Source organism: Gopherus flavomarginatus, chromosome 1, assembly GCF_025201925.1.
Source record: "Gopherus flavomarginatus isolate rGopFla2 chromosome 1, rGopFla2.mat.asm, whole genome shotgun sequence".
Classification (NCBI taxonomy): domain Eukaryota; kingdom Metazoa; phylum Chordata; order Testudines; family Testudinidae; genus Gopherus; species Gopherus flavomarginatus.
This window is the reverse complement of record NC_066617.1, coordinates 13,166,422-13,183,718: the sequence shown is the minus strand read 5'-3', so window position 1 is coordinate 13,183,718 and position 17,297 is coordinate 13,166,422. Positions and strand designations below refer to the sequence as shown.

The 17,297-nt window shown below is 46.4% G+C and overlaps 1 protein-coding gene across 1 annotated transcript in view; it reads right to left on the bottom strand.

Annotated features, from left to right (window-relative positions):
• Positions 1–2,485: 2,485 nt before the first annotated feature.
• The window catches only part of ITIH2 (inter-alpha-trypsin inhibitor heavy chain 2), a 38,185-nt gene continuing 23,373 nt past the window's right edge, over positions 2,486–17,297 (bottom strand). Inside the window, exons 14-21 of the mRNA XM_050936834.1 lie at positions 17,097–17,236; positions 16,288–16,460; positions 12,914–13,039; positions 8,951–9,064; positions 7,673–7,871; positions 6,682–6,854; positions 4,800–4,911; positions 2,486–2,697 (exon numbers count right to left, since the gene is read on the bottom strand). Coding sequence (XP_050792791.1) covers positions 2,550–2,697; positions 4,800–4,911; positions 6,682–6,854; positions 7,673–7,871; positions 8,951–9,064; positions 12,914–13,039; positions 16,288–16,460; positions 17,097–17,236 — 1,185 coding nt within the window. The 3' untranslated portion in view covers positions 2,486–2,549. The remainder of the gene's footprint in view (positions 2,698–4,799; positions 4,912–6,681; positions 6,855–7,672; positions 7,872–8,950; positions 9,065–12,913; positions 13,040–16,287; positions 16,461–17,096; positions 17,237–17,297) is intronic.

The following is a 17,297-nucleotide window of genomic DNA, read 5'->3' as shown; positions in this document are numbered from 1 at the left end:
AGAGCAACAATCTGTTTCCTAATGATGTTACAGACAGGAAAATGAGGGGGGCTGGGGCCCAGAGCACATCTGATTGGTTGGAGAGGGGTGGGACGGTAGTACCGGGTTCTCCTTGGCTTGTGCTGGAGCTGCTGCTGGTAGCATATTCTGGGGGGTTAGAGGCTGCCAAGGGCTCGTTTACAGCGGAGAACACTGGGGACAGTGTTCAGTGGGGGTTGGGGTAGGCTGGCTGGAGAATCCAGTTTTAGTCTTGATTAAAAATAAAAATCTCTAACCTTCTGCTCTTTCTTGCCTCGGCAGTTTTAGGCTGAGCGAGTTTCCTTGAAAAGATCTGACTGTGGAGTTCTTGATTAACATGCAAATCTCCTTCTTTCTCTAGTCTAATGGTTAGACAGTGCAGGATGCTGTGCTGATGTGTGCGTTAGCTGTGCCTCTTATCTGAGCAAGCTGAAAGTTCAGGGCACCATGTTAGTAATAAAGGGCACTCTCACTGTCTTGCATGCTATTGAATTTGTGGTCTCAAGGGGACCCCTGCCGGTGAAATAGTAGATCTACTGCAATGAATTGTTTCTGAGATAGCATTGCAGTTGCAGATAAAATGGCTCCTTTTGACTCCAGGAATAGAGGTGATGCACTGCAAAGCAGTAACAAAAAGTGGCTTTGAAAAAAATCTGTTGCAGGTGAGTTTGTTTTAAGAAAGTTTTACATAAAACGATACTTCCCACTTGTTCAAAACTCTTTATTCCTCCCAGCGTGGCGGAGAGCTAGACAGGCGGTAGCATCCCTGTTTTAGAGACAGAGGAAGCTAAAGTACAGAAAGAAAAATGACTTGCTCAAGGCCACATGCTAGAATGGAGTAAAGCAAGGAACAATTTCAGGAGAACCTGGCCAAGACTGGGCAGAGGTGGAGAGAAGGGTACCTGAAGTTGGGCTTCAGGAACCTAATTATGTGAACTGATTTCAAAAGCACGGAGCTGTCTCATTAACTTCGATGGAAACTTTTGGACGCTCAGCACTTTTGTAGATCAGGTCATCTGTTTAGGCCAGTGTTTCTCAAACTGGGGTCGCTGCTTGTGCAGGGAAAGCCCCTGGCGGGCCAGGCTGGTATGTTTACCTGCCCTGTCCGCAGGTCCAGCTGATCACAGCTCCCACTGGCCGCGGTTCACCACTGCAGGCTAATGGAAGCTGCTGGAAGTGGCGGCCAGTAAGTTCCTTGGCCTGTGCCTCTTCCAGCAGCCCCCATTGGCCCGGAGCAGCAAAACTTGGCCAGTGGGAGCTGCAATCGGCTGGACCTGCGGCAGGGGCAGGTAAACAAACTGACCTAGCCCGCCAGGGGCTTTCCATGCACAAGGAGCGACCCCAGTTTGAGAGATACTGATTTAGGTGCTTAAATACCAATTCGGGAGCCTAACTTCGGGTACGCATTTAAAAAAAAATCTTGGGCTCCCTACCCTCATTCCTTGAGTTCAAATGGTCCACTCCTCCATTTTGAAGCTGGACTCGCACATTTACTAAATAATATGCATATTTAAGAAGATTTTCAAAGCTGGCTTTTGAAATACTTGATGCTGTTACAGTATTTCCATTTACTGAATTGTGGCATTTCTCTTTTGTGTTGGGAACTCCCCTTGATACCTTCCAGAAGGAAGTCCAGGTTATATTTCTGTGCAACATGACTGACATCTTCACTGTGAATTTTAATTGGTTAATATTGCAGAGCATGTGTGAATTTAGGTTTGTTTCTGTAGTTCCAATATTTTGTATGCATTAAATAAAATTGGTATTGCCTACGCTGACTTGTACGATGCACCTGTTTCCATGCTGAAATGAAAGCCCAGCTCAATTCCATTACCCCACGAGTAGCTTATTTCTTTAGTCAGGAATCACATTTAGAAATGGCTGTGCTTCAGTTAAATGGAAAGGATGACTGTGGTGATAGAAGCCCAATTGATAGGAGTGAAGCTTTCTGTCCTGGTCATTTTCTGTAGTTGGAGCACAACCTTCTCCCTCAGTTAGCTGATTTATATTCTTGTGTATGAAAATTGAAATTGACATATAATTCTTTAATGGTGGCTACATTAGCTAGTTTGCAGTGTTTAGCTGATGTGAAGTGGTATGGAAGCACTAAATATTATTCTGTATTTGATTGCCATAAACTACGAGAGAGAATACCTTTGCATCACTTTTACAAGCTTTCTGAAAAATCTTTTATTTGAAATAGTCAATCGAGTGATAGCAACTCAAATCATACATTGCAAGGAGGAGACAATACTCAATTCCAACAAGTAGCTTTATTATAATAAGCTTTTAAACATGTTTATATTCATTACATACAGGAAAGCTACCTGCTGTGTTTTACCACATCGCACTTCACTTTGAAACACTCTTTCATGGAGCAATGGCCCCTTAAGTTAGATACCTGCTAGCCACCTTTCATTATACTTGCCCGCCTTGTTACGCTGGGAACACCAAGGAGTCTGAATATTTGTCTGGGTGGGGGCAGAGGGGGGATTTTTTTTTCTTTACAAATTGATTGAGCCTGTAGCTATTCAGGGGTTCTTCAGAAAGCTGTACAGGTGGGGAACAAGATAATCTTTATAGTGGCCATCAATGAAACCCTTCCCACTGTTGTGGACAAACCAGCAGTGCACATTGGTTCCAAACACTTGGTCTGTCCTGTAGTCCTTCTGCAACCCACTGCAATAGAGAGAGCAACAAAGATGATGGGTGGTGATGGTACAAGTAGACCAGGTAATGCAGCAATAGGGCCTGAACATCAATAGTCTGACTTTAGCAGGAGTTGCCTCCATGCACCTAGGGCTGATCATCTGGCCTCTCCATTTGAATGATAGAAGATTCCTACCTCCATAAAAGCGTAACACAAACCAGACTGCAAGCTGTAGGGGTAACTGAAGCTGTGCGATTGTACCTGCCTCCGTGGGATGTATTTCAGCTGCCATGTGGGGCTGAGCATGGAGGCAGCAGATGTTTGATGCCACCTCACCCACTTAAAAGAACAGTGAGAAAAATCACATGAACTGTGGCTTTTGGAAGTGAAGCTGCAGTAAGCCAGGCTGCTCGCTGACAGCCAGAGTCCGACACCCTTGCATTAGGTAATACCTCTCCACAAGTAGCTCCATTGACTCCAGAGGGACTGTTAGCGGAATACGATACTATATGAGAGTCAGAATCAGGCCCTGACGATGTAGACCACCTGTGCGGAGGAGCACTGACTATGCTGGCTGGAAGATACTCAACCTGAAGGATCCTACGGAGCTGGATTTCCATATCATTCCCTCGCCCCCCCGTTATATGCTACATGGAGAGTCCTTGCTGTCGTTTTATGTTTCATTCCCATGAAAAATAAGCTTCAAACCCCAGTGTAATGTATGTGCTGCTAACAAAGCTTCAGAACTGTCAAGTGGCAAGAGCAGGGAGAATGTAGGAAACCAACTGGCCAGGTGTGTTCTGCCAGTAGGTGAAGTCCGTAACTTTGACGGTGGAGTAAGGACCCAGTTGTGCCACCTTGGAGCACGCTGAATGGTATTTTACTACACCCACAGTCCCGCTGATTACAACAAACAAGGTTGGCACAACTGGGCCCTAAATGAATAAGCTAGGGCTGAAAGTTGTGGGTCTACTGCATAGGACAACTCTGCCATCACCAGTGTGAGGCGGAGATCTCCGCATCCATCTGCCTAGGATGGTAACAGTACGGGCGTAGCCAGTGGATTTCCATGTGGTGTTGGATCTCCTAGGATCTGGCCCTTTGTTGTGCGTTCCCGCTCTGTAGGGACTGTGTTCTGTTCTGCATTCCTTGCTGGATTTGGGATACCTTGTTCAGACCACATGTATTCTCACTTGCAAGCGAGGTATAAAGCTGTACTAGTTGGGAGAACGGTAGGTATTTCTGACTCCTGAAGAGGCACGCCACTGTCTTGTTTCCCCCAGGAAGGTAAAGGATATAACTGACAGGCTTTGCAATGTGTAGGTTTGTGCTCCCACAAGAAGCTCCAGAGAGCAAAGTGCAGTAGTTGCCCTGCCTGAGAAAACCCCCCACAAAGCCAAGTCTTCATGAGCTTCAAGTTGAAACCTGCAGCATTCCTACCGTGCTTCCTCCTAAAAACAGGGCAGAGGTTTCCTGCTGAGTTGGCGTAGCCTAAAAGCAGCAGATTCATAAGGAAATCCTGCTCTAGTCTTACTGTTCAGAAGCCCCTGGCCTCCCTACTTGCAATACCGTCCACTGAGGAGTCATGCTGCCATTAGCTCTCCCATCGTGCTAATCTCCTCCTGAGACCAGCATTACATTCTGGGCTAATATTCAGAGTGAAATCCAGTGCACAGAGTAGCTGCTCCTTGGTTCCCACCCAGCACGTCCTGCCACAGCCATGTATTCGCAGCAACACAGAGGGTTTCCATGGACCCCCTAGTGCAGAGAGTACACCATGTAGCTGACTGACCAACCAAGACTTTGGAGGACATAGGCAATGGGGGTTCCATAGTTGTAATGAAGGGCAGAATTTAGTCAGTGGGTTTTTTATTACTAGCGGTGATACACAAACACGAAAGAACCCAGCTTGACTTTCAGTGCTGCGTTGGGTCTGCTGTACTGACAGTTAGGAAAAAAACATGCTTTATTTGTAAGCAGAGGAAATTTGGGAGGGGGGGGAGCTAAAAAGTCATTGTTAGTGAAGGACTATGTAATTAAAGATATTTCCATTGACTACATTCAGAAGGGAGGTTACCAAACATTTTAGGGTCTGATATTTTTCTTGGTTGAATTTGCTCAGAATTCCTACCTGGTGACAGTTAGTTTGTGTCCTTTCACTTCCATGGTTGCTTCTGGTTTCTCTGGATCCCGACCGGGTCTTTCACTGTAGATATGCACTTCTGGTTCAGACATGAATTGGCCTGGCCAAAGAGAAGGTTAAAACTGCTTGCATGTCATGGCCTTCAGCCATCACATTTTAAGTCGTTGTGTAGCACATTTTAAAAATCAACAATCCCAAGCATGCGAATTGGTCTTTGTAATGCGCTGGGACTTTCCACATTGTGTAGATAGGCACTTTGCTTTAGAGCCAGCTGATTGATTCTGCTTAAGCAGAGTGGGGCTGGGAAGATCAGTAAGGCAAGCTCATGCTGACTAGTTCTGTTCTGCTGTGGAACTTTCCTAGGGATTCCTGAATTTTAAAAAGGGTGAGGGTGTTTTCGTTTTGTTTTTAAAGGTGACCTGCACAGGAAAGAACCCTTCCATCTCAGGGCATCCCCCATTACTGTGGTATGGAAATGGTTGTCAGGTACATTAGATTTGCAGAGGGCAAGATCTCCAGTAGGTATCAGGAGCCTTCTGCTCTTCCCTCTTCCCTGAGAGAGGGGACTCTGCTGGGGAAAAACATAGCTGTGAGGCGTGGGGGATGTGGGGGGGTCGTTAATTCTTTCTTCTTCTACTCTCCCTTAACCAATTGGCTGGGGTGGGGAGGCTTGGTCACAGAGCAGACGCCCTGCAAGTGGTCAGACTCCAGATCAGCCTGACTTATTCTACAAATCCATTCCACAATTGAACGCTGGGGACCGAGAATGATTTCTCTTTGGTTTTCACATGCTTCATGCTGGGTTTGGTGAGTCGCATAGTCGCACAGAAGCAGGGGTGGCTCTAGGTATTTTACTGCCCCAAGCACGGCAGGCAGGCTGCCTTCAGCGGCTTGCCTGTGGGAGGTCCCCGGTCCCACAGATTCAGCGGCAGCCTGCGGGAGGTCTGCTGAAGCCGAGGGACCAGCGGATCCTCCGCAGGCATACCGCCGTAGGCAACCTGCTTGCCGCCCTCGTGGCGACTGGCAGAGCGCCCCCCTGTGGCTTGCCGCCCCAAGCATGCACTTGGCGTGCTGGTGCCTGGAGCCGTCCCTGCACAGAAGCACCAAACTGGAGTTTTGACCATCCGCTGATGTACAAAGAAAGGTTTGTCTGGATGGCTAAGTCTATCCACTGACTTGGTCACACCTTCTGTGGTGTCTCATATTAAGTGGCAGCAAGTAAATAATTAAAATCACCTTGGAACTAACATACCTAACTGTGCTATTACTTTCATAGAGTCTAGGACTGGAAATGGACCTAGAGAGATCATCGAGTCCAGTCCCCTGCCCTCATGGCAGGACCAAATACTGTCTAGACCTTTTTTCTGTCCTCTGTTCGGATTATAATGCCTGTGGAGAAAGGGCCTTATCTCATTACATGCCCTGTGACTATTGATACACTATCATAAAACTGAGCGTTGAGCTCTGGAAGTTAAGTAGATATGAAAGGCCACCTGCTGAGCACACTGCTGGTCTTGGCATAAATGAGGGCAGAATTTGGCCCTAAAATACAGGGGGCCAATCCTCTGCTTCTATAAATCAGCATAGCTTCATTGAGTTTAATGGTGCTACCCCCACTTACACCAGAGGCGGATTTGGCCCAGTGTTCGAATGTTGTTAGCTGAAGAACCATTCAGGTCCTAAAGGAAGATTTCTCATGGGAAAGCCAATTCATTATTTTGATGACAAATTAAACACGACTATTCTAGATATGGATTTTTTTTTCTCCTCTCGTTGATGATTTCCTTCTTCCCCAGCACACAGAGTTCTAGCCAAAACCAATAGAATCACGTCCCTCCTCCTGCAGATCCACCCGGCCGCACGGCTTTACCTATCAGCCCATGTGCGCTGGGTGAGAACCGGTTTGTAGGGGGAATGTAGATCCCTAAGAAATCAACGTTGACTGGGTGATTCTTCCACACGCGGTGAAGCAAAACCACGAACGACATTTCCGTGTCCATGGTGATAGTGACCCTGCGGTCTTTCTTCACAGACACAAGCAGCCTAGTGGAAGCATAAAACAGAAATGAGAGCCGTGTCCCTGGTTCAGCTGAGGCACTTCGCTTGCTGTGCACAATGACGTGTGAAGAATGTGGTACCCAATGAGTCCCAGTTTTTAATGAGGATTTCCAGAGCTTTCATTACCGCCCAACAAATCCGTGCAAGGGTGAGTGTGATAACCTCTCCTTTTTCACATTTGGAAACTGAGGCAGAGAAGTTCACTAACTTGCCCAGCTCTATATAGCAAATTCAGTGGCAGAGTCAAGGTGAGAACTAACAAGATCCTACTGCCTAGCACCGGGCTCATTCACTATGGCAATGTAGGGTCAATACAATAAAGATCAAGGTGCCTTAATTATTCATAAACATAAACTGTCCATAATGGCTTCATTGTCGAGCCCACTGCTTATCACGCTGATTGCTATTATTTCCTGGTGCTGTTCCCATTAGTTTGTTGCATCCATCCATTTCCCCCTGTTAGACTTAGACTGTAAGTTGTTTGGGGGCCGGGACTGTCCTTCTGTTTTGTGTTTGTATAGCGCCTAGCACAGTGGGGGCTTGATCCCTGATTGGGTCCCTGAATTCTACTGCAAAACAAATAAGAAATATTAGCATCTCTAGCCACAGTGATGACTGCGCTACTTTGACACATACGGCTGCTCAGTGGCTGAACCAGGACATTGTTGTTTTCATTTTGAGGAATGACTAGAAAGCCAAGCCAGGCTCATTTCCCCAGGGATGTTCAGGGGTAATTCTTGCCCTTGGATCCACACATTCCAAATCGTTTCCACAAAGTACATTGGAAATGCGCCTCCTCTTACCTTTTCCGAATGATGCTTCCTGTGTCGGACCAGGACAGCGCGGTGCTGTAAGATCCATCTTTCAGGGTGATCATCTCTGTGCTGATCTCTACTTTCAGGCCTTTGTTTTTAAAATAGAATCCAATTTTGCCAAAATAGGTGCTCAGTTTTTTATTCTCACGCTTCTTGGCCCCAGTGAGCTGCCCGTTGATCACGATCCCTAAGAAAAGTAGAGGATGTGATGTTTTCCATGAGTTTGCCATGTAATCCAGAGACTTGAATAAGTCATAGAAGACAAACAAATCATAAAAACTAAAGTGCTTTGAGCAGAGAAGGCCACTTCCCAATGCGCAGTTTTTGGACTTAGTTATTAATTTAATTTTCTGCTTGGCCCCAAAGACGACGACTTTTTTCCTTTCTCTTTCTCCTGCTTCTTTCTTCTTTATGCTCAACTGAAAGTGCAAATGAAAGAAACGCAGCCCCACAGCGGCAGGTTTCCAGTGGAACGGATAAGATATTCTTGGTGCACCTGCAGAAGTCTATCCATGTCTATCCTAAAGATCAGTGTTAATGGAACACATTAGATATCATTAATTCTATTGTCTGCAAGTGAGCCAAAGTGTGTGCTTGTGTAATCTCTACAATTTACCAGCTGATCACGACATTGTAGGCATGTTATGGTGCTCGCTTGAATTTCCTAACGTGGTAGCAGCCAGGGTTGTAAGAAGGTGTGAGCTTTTTCTATTTTCATCTAACTGCCCAGGCTCACCCATTGCTCAGTCCAGTGCCAGCTGGCAGTTTAGGGACTGTACGGAGTTGCTGATGGAAAGTTACTAATAGACTACTTGTTCAAAACCACAATCCAGACAGAGAAGACTGCCAGTTTTGACAGGCAAAGAGCAATACTGGGAAGCCAAGTACATAGGAAGAATTTTCCCTGTAGATTACTTAATGTCAGTGTTACGTAGAGAACATTACAAGCATCGCGCCAGTTTCCAGGGAACTAATACCACGCTCCGGCTAAGTATTCATATTATTGAGATTAAGCCCAGCAAGCTTGTTCTGCAACTTGAGTGTGCTCTAATGCTGATTTCATTTACATCTACATAAATTAGGGGTAGTTGCATTGAACTCCATCTCAGGTCAGAGGAAAATTGGCTTGATTAGAACTGACAGCAGTCAGTAAAGCAAGAATCATCACAGTGAATCTGGCACATATTCCTTTCCCCAAACCATGGCCTTTCAGATCCTTTAGGATGCATAGTGCTATATAAGTGGAAGCTATTCATGTTCTCTTACCAGAATCAGGATCTGAAACCAAGTTCAGGATCTTTCCAGGCTCTGAGTCAATATTGAAGCAGATGTTCTCCTGGCTCTTTAGCAGATGGATGATGAAATGTGGGTCATTGTCAACTAAGGTACAAAAATAAGTGGGGAATAAAAAAACAAAATGAAAGTAGTGGTGTGATTATTTGTATGAGATCTGAACAGTGTTTCCTCACTGCTCTATAAATTTAGTTCACTACCTTTGCACATAGATAAACAGCTACTTTTATTTGCCGATTTCAAAGTGCATCCACTCTACAAAGTTAACCAATTATCCCTCAACACCCCTGGGGAAGGAATAAGTAGTAGTATCCACTTTTGATAAATGGGGAAATTCCCAAGCAATCCTTGCATAGGCCTGTTACCTTTTTTTTTAATGAACCAAAAATCCCCATAGGTCTGTGATGGGGTGTATAAACCCTGCACTGGCAATGAAGGGGTTAAAGAGCAGCTCTGGGAAAGGCTGGCTCCGCCCTGCTGGCCCTGTCAGTCATGTCAAAAGCGGAATAAAGGCTTAAACGCAGGACATTCCCAGCTGTTGCTGGCCAGCCTTGGGAGACAGCAGATGGCAGCTCTACTGCTCCCAGGGGAGACCCCTGGGAGCCTTCCAGGATACTACCCCTAGGAAGGCCATTTACCAGCCACACTCTAAGTCTACAAGGAACCAATGCTGGCACACTGGCCAGGAAAGGTAGGTTTGGCAAACCGCAGGATGACCCACTAGGCAGTTGGCACCACTACCTTCTACCCCAGATCTGAGACCATACTGAAGGGACTCAGGGAGTGGGAGCCAAGGGCCCCATCCCTGGCAAACAAATGTGAACTATTTAACTCTATTTGTGTCATAGAGCCCCCCTGCTTTGGTAGATGTGGGCAAGCTAAGGATTTTTCAGTGTCTGTGCAGCTGGAGGGGCCTGCCAGCACCCCCAGAGCTGTGACAAGGGCTCATTCTTTTAAGGAGAGGATGCTGCATTCCCAGCCTCGGCGTCTAACTCACTGCATTGAGTTACAGGATTAACTGATGAGCTGCCAGCTGGAAAACACCATGTGCTACATTGTGAATGTGAGAGTCTGAGCTACCTTCTTTTAAAAAGCTTGTATCCAGCAGGTAATGCTAGAGATGGGGCTAATCCAGAAGCCCACAGCTGAACCCCCTCACTCTGCCCCCTAATCAGCTGGGGGCAAAGTTCAGATCTAAATCTGAACTTCAGAGCTGGGACCCATCTCTACATCCTATGTCCCTATTCTGACTAATGGCTTGATCCCCGCCCCTTTCCCCGCCGTTCAAGCCAATGGGAGTTTTGCCATTGACTTCAATAGGAGCAGGATCAAGCCCCTAAATACAGAATAATGCAAAGAATTGCCAGCGCAGAGAACACACCTGAGCCAGGAGCTGGACTCTCTTGCTCATTTTTTTCCTTTCCAAAACAGTAAGTTTAACTATTTCAAAGTCTAAGATTAACCCTTGGCCTCGCCACCAAGCACGCCTTCAAAGGGTGGCTGACGGTTACTGTTGCATATGTTGCATTGCGATTAAGCGATTGCAGACTATGGCTCTCCCAGATCGTTTGTGTAAGTTAAACATTAAATCATGGCAGCGACCCAAGTGTTAATAAGACCCAGCAGCCTTCAGAGAATCCAGAGATCCTTATCTCCCACACAACATTCATGCTGTCATTTACAATGGGAATTAACTCTGGAAATAATGTTGCATTAGCTACTACAGATGAGCCTGAAAGAGAGCCCTTTGGACTGACTCCCAGTGGCAGATGGCAGGGAAGACCCATTAGATCATCAAATCCATCCTCATGATTATCCCCTAGAGTATACTTTCTAGGACTTTGTCCATTCACCCTTTAAACCACATAAGTGATGCACCAGGCTTCTAAAGAACCACTACTTATCTGGGTGCAATACAATGGCGCCATGGATATTTTGAGGGTAACTCTGGAGTGTCTGTAATGATCCTCTGCATGGATTATGAGTAGGGTTTGAACTTGAGAGCACTGGCCTCTACTGTTTTGGCTACTGGAATAGCTGGTAACAATCGTTGACTGTTGTTCTCCAGTGGAGCCACCAGATGAGCATATGAGGTCTGTTTTACCAAAGCAAAATGTACCCAGTACTCCCCATCCCAGAAGCAAACTCAGGGCAGTTGGGAAATCTCTCTGTACAGAGTTAGGGCAACACACCTTTATTCATCAGCTTCAAATTCATGGATTCCAAGGCCAGAAGGGACCACTGTGATCAGGTAGGCTGACCTCCTGTATAGCATGGACCATAGAACTTCCCCTAAATAATTCCTAGAGCAGATCTTTTAGAAAAACAGCCACCCTTGGTTTAACAGTGGTCAGTGATGGAGAATCTACGAGGCCCCTTGGTAAATTGTTCCCATGGTTGATTAAATCCACTGGGAGGCAAGCTCCCTTGTTTACCAGTACAAGAGGTGCCTGGTTTTGACCAGACAAATAAAGTACTACCTGGCACATGAATCAGTGCTAAATAAATACATCTCCCTAGCACATTTGGCATTTGGTTTTTCAGCACTGGTGCTAGTTTCAATTTACACGCTAGCATAGACAGGACTCAGCTATTCTCTGCACCATGCCATTTAGACCATTGGGCCTAAACTGCAAAAACAGCCTCTCATTTTGGATTTTTTTGGTGTCTGGTGTGGGTCATTTAGAGCTGGATTTTTCAGAGGGGTTGAGCATGCACAATGGCTGCTGGCTTGAAAATCAGGCCCTACTGATTCCAGCTTGGAGACATCCAGAATTACTGGATGCTTTAGAACAGGGATCGGCAACCTTTGGCATGTGGCCCATCAGGGCAATTGCTGACGGCCGGGCCAGTTTGTTTACCTGCAGCGTCCGCAGGTTCAGCCGATCATGGCTCCCACTGGCCGTGGTTCGTCATTCTAGGCCAATAGGGGCTGTGGGAAGTGGCGTGGACTGAGGGATTGCTGGCCGCTACTTCCCGCAACCCACTTTGGCCTGCAATGGTGAACTGCGGCCAGTGGGAGCTGTGATTGGCCGAACCTGTGGACGCTGCAGGTAAACAAACTGTCCCAGCCTGCCAGCGGATTTCCCTGATGGGCCAGGTACCAGAGGTTGCCAATCCCTGCTTTAGAATATGTAGGCCCAAATCTTTGTGACCTGGGTGCTGAGAACAATCACAGAGCAGCATCAAAGTGAAGAAATGAGGCTTTGAAATTCCCCTTCTGTAGCAGCCAGGCAACAAATATTTGGGTTTTCTCTGCCTTTTCACTAAGGGCAAATTCAGATTTAGGGCCAAATCTGTATCCAGACTGAGGCCCCCTCTTGAGAGCATATGGGGCGATTTTGAACTGCTCTCAAAGTGGAACGTGGGCCTCTACCTGTGGAGGCCGGTGACCTCTGAAAGTGGGTGGGGGAAATGGACCGTCAAAACCAATGCAATGCAGTGACGGTCCCTAGTTGAAGGGAGAGCAGGCAGTGCTATCTTCCTAGTTGAATGGAGAGCAGGCAGTACTATGGAGAAATGGGCCATTTGGCTTCTTCTGCTGTTGCTCTGTTCCCCCTGCCCATAACCCGTCGCCTTTGTATACAAGAGCTGTACCAAGCAAAGCAAGAGGGAGGAAAACAGCCAACCAGGGGAAGCTCTATGTTTTTTGCCACCCCAAGCACGGCGGTCAGCCACGTTTCTGTGGGAGGTCCGCCCCGGTTCTGTGGATTTGGCGGCGGTTCTGCGGGAGGTCCGCCGGTCCCATGCCTTTGGCGTACCCGCGGCTGAATTACCACCGAAACCGTGGGACCTCCCACAGAAAGGCTGCCGAAGGTGACTGACTGCCACCCTCGCAGCGACCAGCAGCCCGCCCCCCACGGCTTGTTGCCCCAGGCACTCACTTGCTGCGCTAGTGCCTGGAGCCGCCCCTGCCGACAGCCCACCATCTTTTACCTGAGGTTATGTGAGTAGCTACAGTTGGAGCCTTGAGAACATTTAATAGCTGCTCTGTTGTCGGTGTGGATTTCGCCCAGGATGGGATGGACTTATTAAGGCCATTGGAGGCTACACCTAAAGTACCTGTTTGTGAAGAGGTTACATGACATTGGAAATTAGTAAAAATGGCGGCACTGATAAAAGATTGTCATAATTTTTACTTTAGCACACAATGATCAGGATTCTGATCCAATTTACTGCAGGACACTTATGCCGGATTTACTCGGGTGTAACTGAGATCAGAATCTGGCCGATTTACAGTTAAGGGCTTGCCTACATGAAGATTTTGTCCATGGCAAGCTGGGGTTTGAATCTATCCCACACCAGGCTGCGGCACAGGGTGTACATGTGGACCCTGCTGACGTGCACTAACAGCTCCTCAATGGGCTTTGATCTAGTCCCATTTCAGGATAGATCAAAGTGCACTAAGAAACTGTTAGTGTATGTTAAGGGGTTTGCGCAGACACTTAGGCTGTGGCTACACTATCAGCTGGCAACCCAGAGCTAATGCGATGAAGGTGTGATCTCTCCTGCTCGCGTACATATACTTGCTCTAGCTCTCCTCGAGCTGGCATGAGCATGAATAGCAGTGTAGCCGTGGTAGTATGGGCAACAGCAGAGGCCTGGCTTAGCTGTGCCAAGTACAAACACACCTGGAACCGCTGGGTACATACCTGACATGGTTAAGCCAGCGTCCTGCTGCCGCCGCTAACCATGATCCTGCACCTACACTGCTAAGTGCCTGGCAGGCTAGTGCAGGGTGGAGTCACACCCCACTTTGCTGTGAATTAAATATTCAAGAAGAAAAGCCCTTAAGGTGCTCAGTGTGAGCCTACTTTTTAAACTTAGGGCCTGATCCTTTAACCATTACTCACATGAATAGGCCCCGATTAGGCAAAGCTCTTCAGCGTGTGCTGTTGTTAAGCACTTTCCTTAGCCTTTAGGCATGCGAGAAATAGGTACTAAGGTTATTTTGTACAGACTCACCCTAAGTCAGAGCTTACTCGGTTGTTACTCAGGCAAAACTCCCACTAGTACAGCTTGATGGGAGTTTGGCTTGAGGTAAAAAATAAGTTAAAAACTATACAAGGACTTCAGAATTTTGCCCCACATGAATGCTACTGCATATTAAGCAATGGAAAAATCCAGCATCCAGTCTAGTCTCACAATAGCATAATAATAAATACATAATTAACCAGTTCTTTTAAAAAAAAATGAGTGAATTCAATGTTGGTGAAAGACTGTGAAGCTAGTTTGGGACAGGACTACCTAAGGCAGAAGCCATTCTAAACCTGGGTTGATTCTGGCTTATTCAAGGTATATATGGCTATCTAGTCCATCCCAGGTAAGTGCAAGATTTTTTTCTTCAACACACTGTATTTTCTACAGCCGTCAGTGTAGGCCTGCTATGCGAGAGCGCTTATGAGGTATCATCCTCTCTTAGGGTCAAATCCTGGTCCGTCATAGCTCAATGGGAGTTTTGCCCCGATTTCAATGACAACAGGATCTGACCCTTAATGTCTAACGTAACTGGGAAATATGTAAGCACACTGAAAGAACAGTGGCCCCACTGTTAATATCAATTCAATTATCCATCCCTTCTAAGTAAAGCAAACATGACCTGGAGTAATCAGCTGATGCAACGTGTACAGAATTCCCACTGGAATAGGTTTAGCAAATGGACATGGGTGGCGGTGCGCAGACGTGTTTAGTAGAAGTGGTGAGCTATGGCACATGGTATAAATAAAAATCTTTTCATTCTACATGGATCTCAGCTGAGGATTTACAATGTAAAAGAAAAACAAATTAACCAACTGTAACATCTTGCAGACTTAAAAAACGCATTTGATTGCAGTAGGATGAGGACATTTTTGATATCTTTCCAGGAGTCTGGGAATGCAGGACAAATGGGCCTGAGTTTCTGCATAGTTATAAACAGTTCTAAAGTGAAAGGCAAAATTGACCGTGCTGTGGCAGCTACATACCTTGCTTCCCTCTCAACTCAATCTAGCAGAATATCTCCTGTTTATTAACATGATAAATCACCATTTGCTATAGCCTCAGGGAGTAATATTTGGTTTTCAGCGCCTCATTTTCACCACAGTTCAGACATTTTCCTCCAATAAAAACATTCTACTATTACAGACCACTGAACAGCAAGAGCGCAACATAATAATAAAAATATCTAGCTCTTTTCATCTTCATATCTCATAATGCTTTACAAAGGGGGGGACAGTGTCATTATCCCCATTTTACAGCTGGGGAAACTGAGGCACAGGGAGACAAAGTGATTTGCCCAAGGTTACTTAGCAGGTCAGTGGCAAAGACAGGAATTAAACTCCTGCATCCCAGTCGAGTGCCCTCTATTGATAACGGCTATTAATATAGTCAGTACTGGATTTGTCATCAGTTGGCTTTGCAGTGATGAATGAATAAATTAAGAGCCTGGCCAGTGCCCACTGAAGGCAGTGGAAAGGCACCCATTGACACTAATGGGCATTGATAGGTCAGGCCCTATCTGGACAAACAAGCCCCGCCTCCTTTGGCCCAATGGAAGGCTGCTGTAAAATGGGGGTTGGACAGTAACAAAGGAAAGAGAGCACTCTGGAGGACTAATGAATGAAGACACTCTACCTTTAAGAGAGCTCCAGTTCCAGTGCACTTGTGACCTATCCACAGCCATCTTGGAGGTCCTCCAGAGACCACAAACAACCACACCATGACTCAATCAGCTCCTCTATGTAAGTGGAGCACAGGGAATAGACATGGGGTTCCCAAAGTAGGGGTCTGGACCCCTCAGGGGTTGCGAGGTTATTACATGGGGGGGTTGCAAGCTGCCAGCCTCCACCTCTAGCCCCTCTTTTCCTCCAGTGTTTATAATGGTGTTAAATATATATAAAAAAAGTGTTTTTAATTTATAAGGGGGGGGGGTTGCACTGAGAGGCTTGCTATGTGAAAGGGGTCACCGGTGCAAAAGTTTGAGAACCAGTGGAATAGACATAACTGTTCCTACAACAAACAAAGCTGTGTCGTTGTAGGTTTACAGAAATGCTCACAATGGTCAAATGTGGTGCAGTCAGTCCCCACCGAGGGTGATACCAACAAAAAAGACATGTTGAAAATTTAGCTCTACAAGAAGCTGATGGTTTAACTGCCCATTTAATTCAGGGCCTTTCCCTTAAAATACAGATCCCACCATGAGCACTAACGTACGTTGTCTTAGTGCACCTTGTTAGTCTGCATAAGCGACAATGAACAGCTCATTTCCACTTCAAGTAGGGTTTTTAAACACCAGAAAGAGCTTGACAAATGGGACAGATGGAGATACCCGCCTGGACAACAGCCTCTTTTTTGGTCCTGTGGAGAATCTGCCAGCATTCTCTCATTTCTTTCAGGATTCTCTATCAACATGGCCGTGAAAGGGGTCACGATGTGGTGGTCGAGCGACATCTGTAAGATCGATCGAGTGAGGTTCCTTTTCAAAGCAGCAGTGGGGGCCAAGTTTCTGTGTTGAAAAATAAACAGACCCCCTTGTTACCAGCTGTGCTGGGCAGCTGCTGCTTAAATCAAGGCCGTGATCCTTGTTCTTCCTAAACAGGGGGATCAGAAAGGTAGGAACCAGCTAGGACCTAGGGAATGCGAATGGCAAAGATTAAAGTCCCGATCCAAAGCCCACTGAAGTCAATAATGAGAATCCCATTGACTTCAGTGGACGTTGGATTGGACCCAAAGAGCCCGATCCAATTTCCACTGATTTCAATGGGGCTCTTGCTGTTGATTTCAATGGGAAATGGAGCAAGACCTATAAGAACAAGGAGCCAAATCCTTTTACTCTGTCTTTGTTCATTAACTACATTCATTCAATCCCCAGCTCATGTTCAGACCCGATAGACACCACTGACTCTGTCGCAAACAGGCTGAACCAAAACCTTATGCCAGTGATTAGAAAGGAGGGGGAAGGAGTGAGCCAAGGGTGTGAAGGTGGCACACTTGTTGGTTTAGATTTATATTCCTCATTTGTACAATAAATGGCCTGAACCTGGGAGATGCCAATAACCCTCATTTCCCAGTGATGTCTGCCAGGCCCTTTCCGGGTCAGCTAGGTCCCTATCAAAAGTCCCCATCTGGCATTTCTCCCCACCTCTCAGCTAGGAGCTGGTTGATGGTCAAATAGGCCCACAGCTTCTCAGTGAATTTGGGGTCGGCATGTGGCTCTTTCTTCAGGAAATCATCCAGTCCCTCAACATCTGCTAGGGTCTCCAGGACTAGCTCGGCGTTTGACTAAGCGATGAAAGAAAGATACCAAGAGCACATTGTCAGCCGGTGAAATGAAGCAGTCATA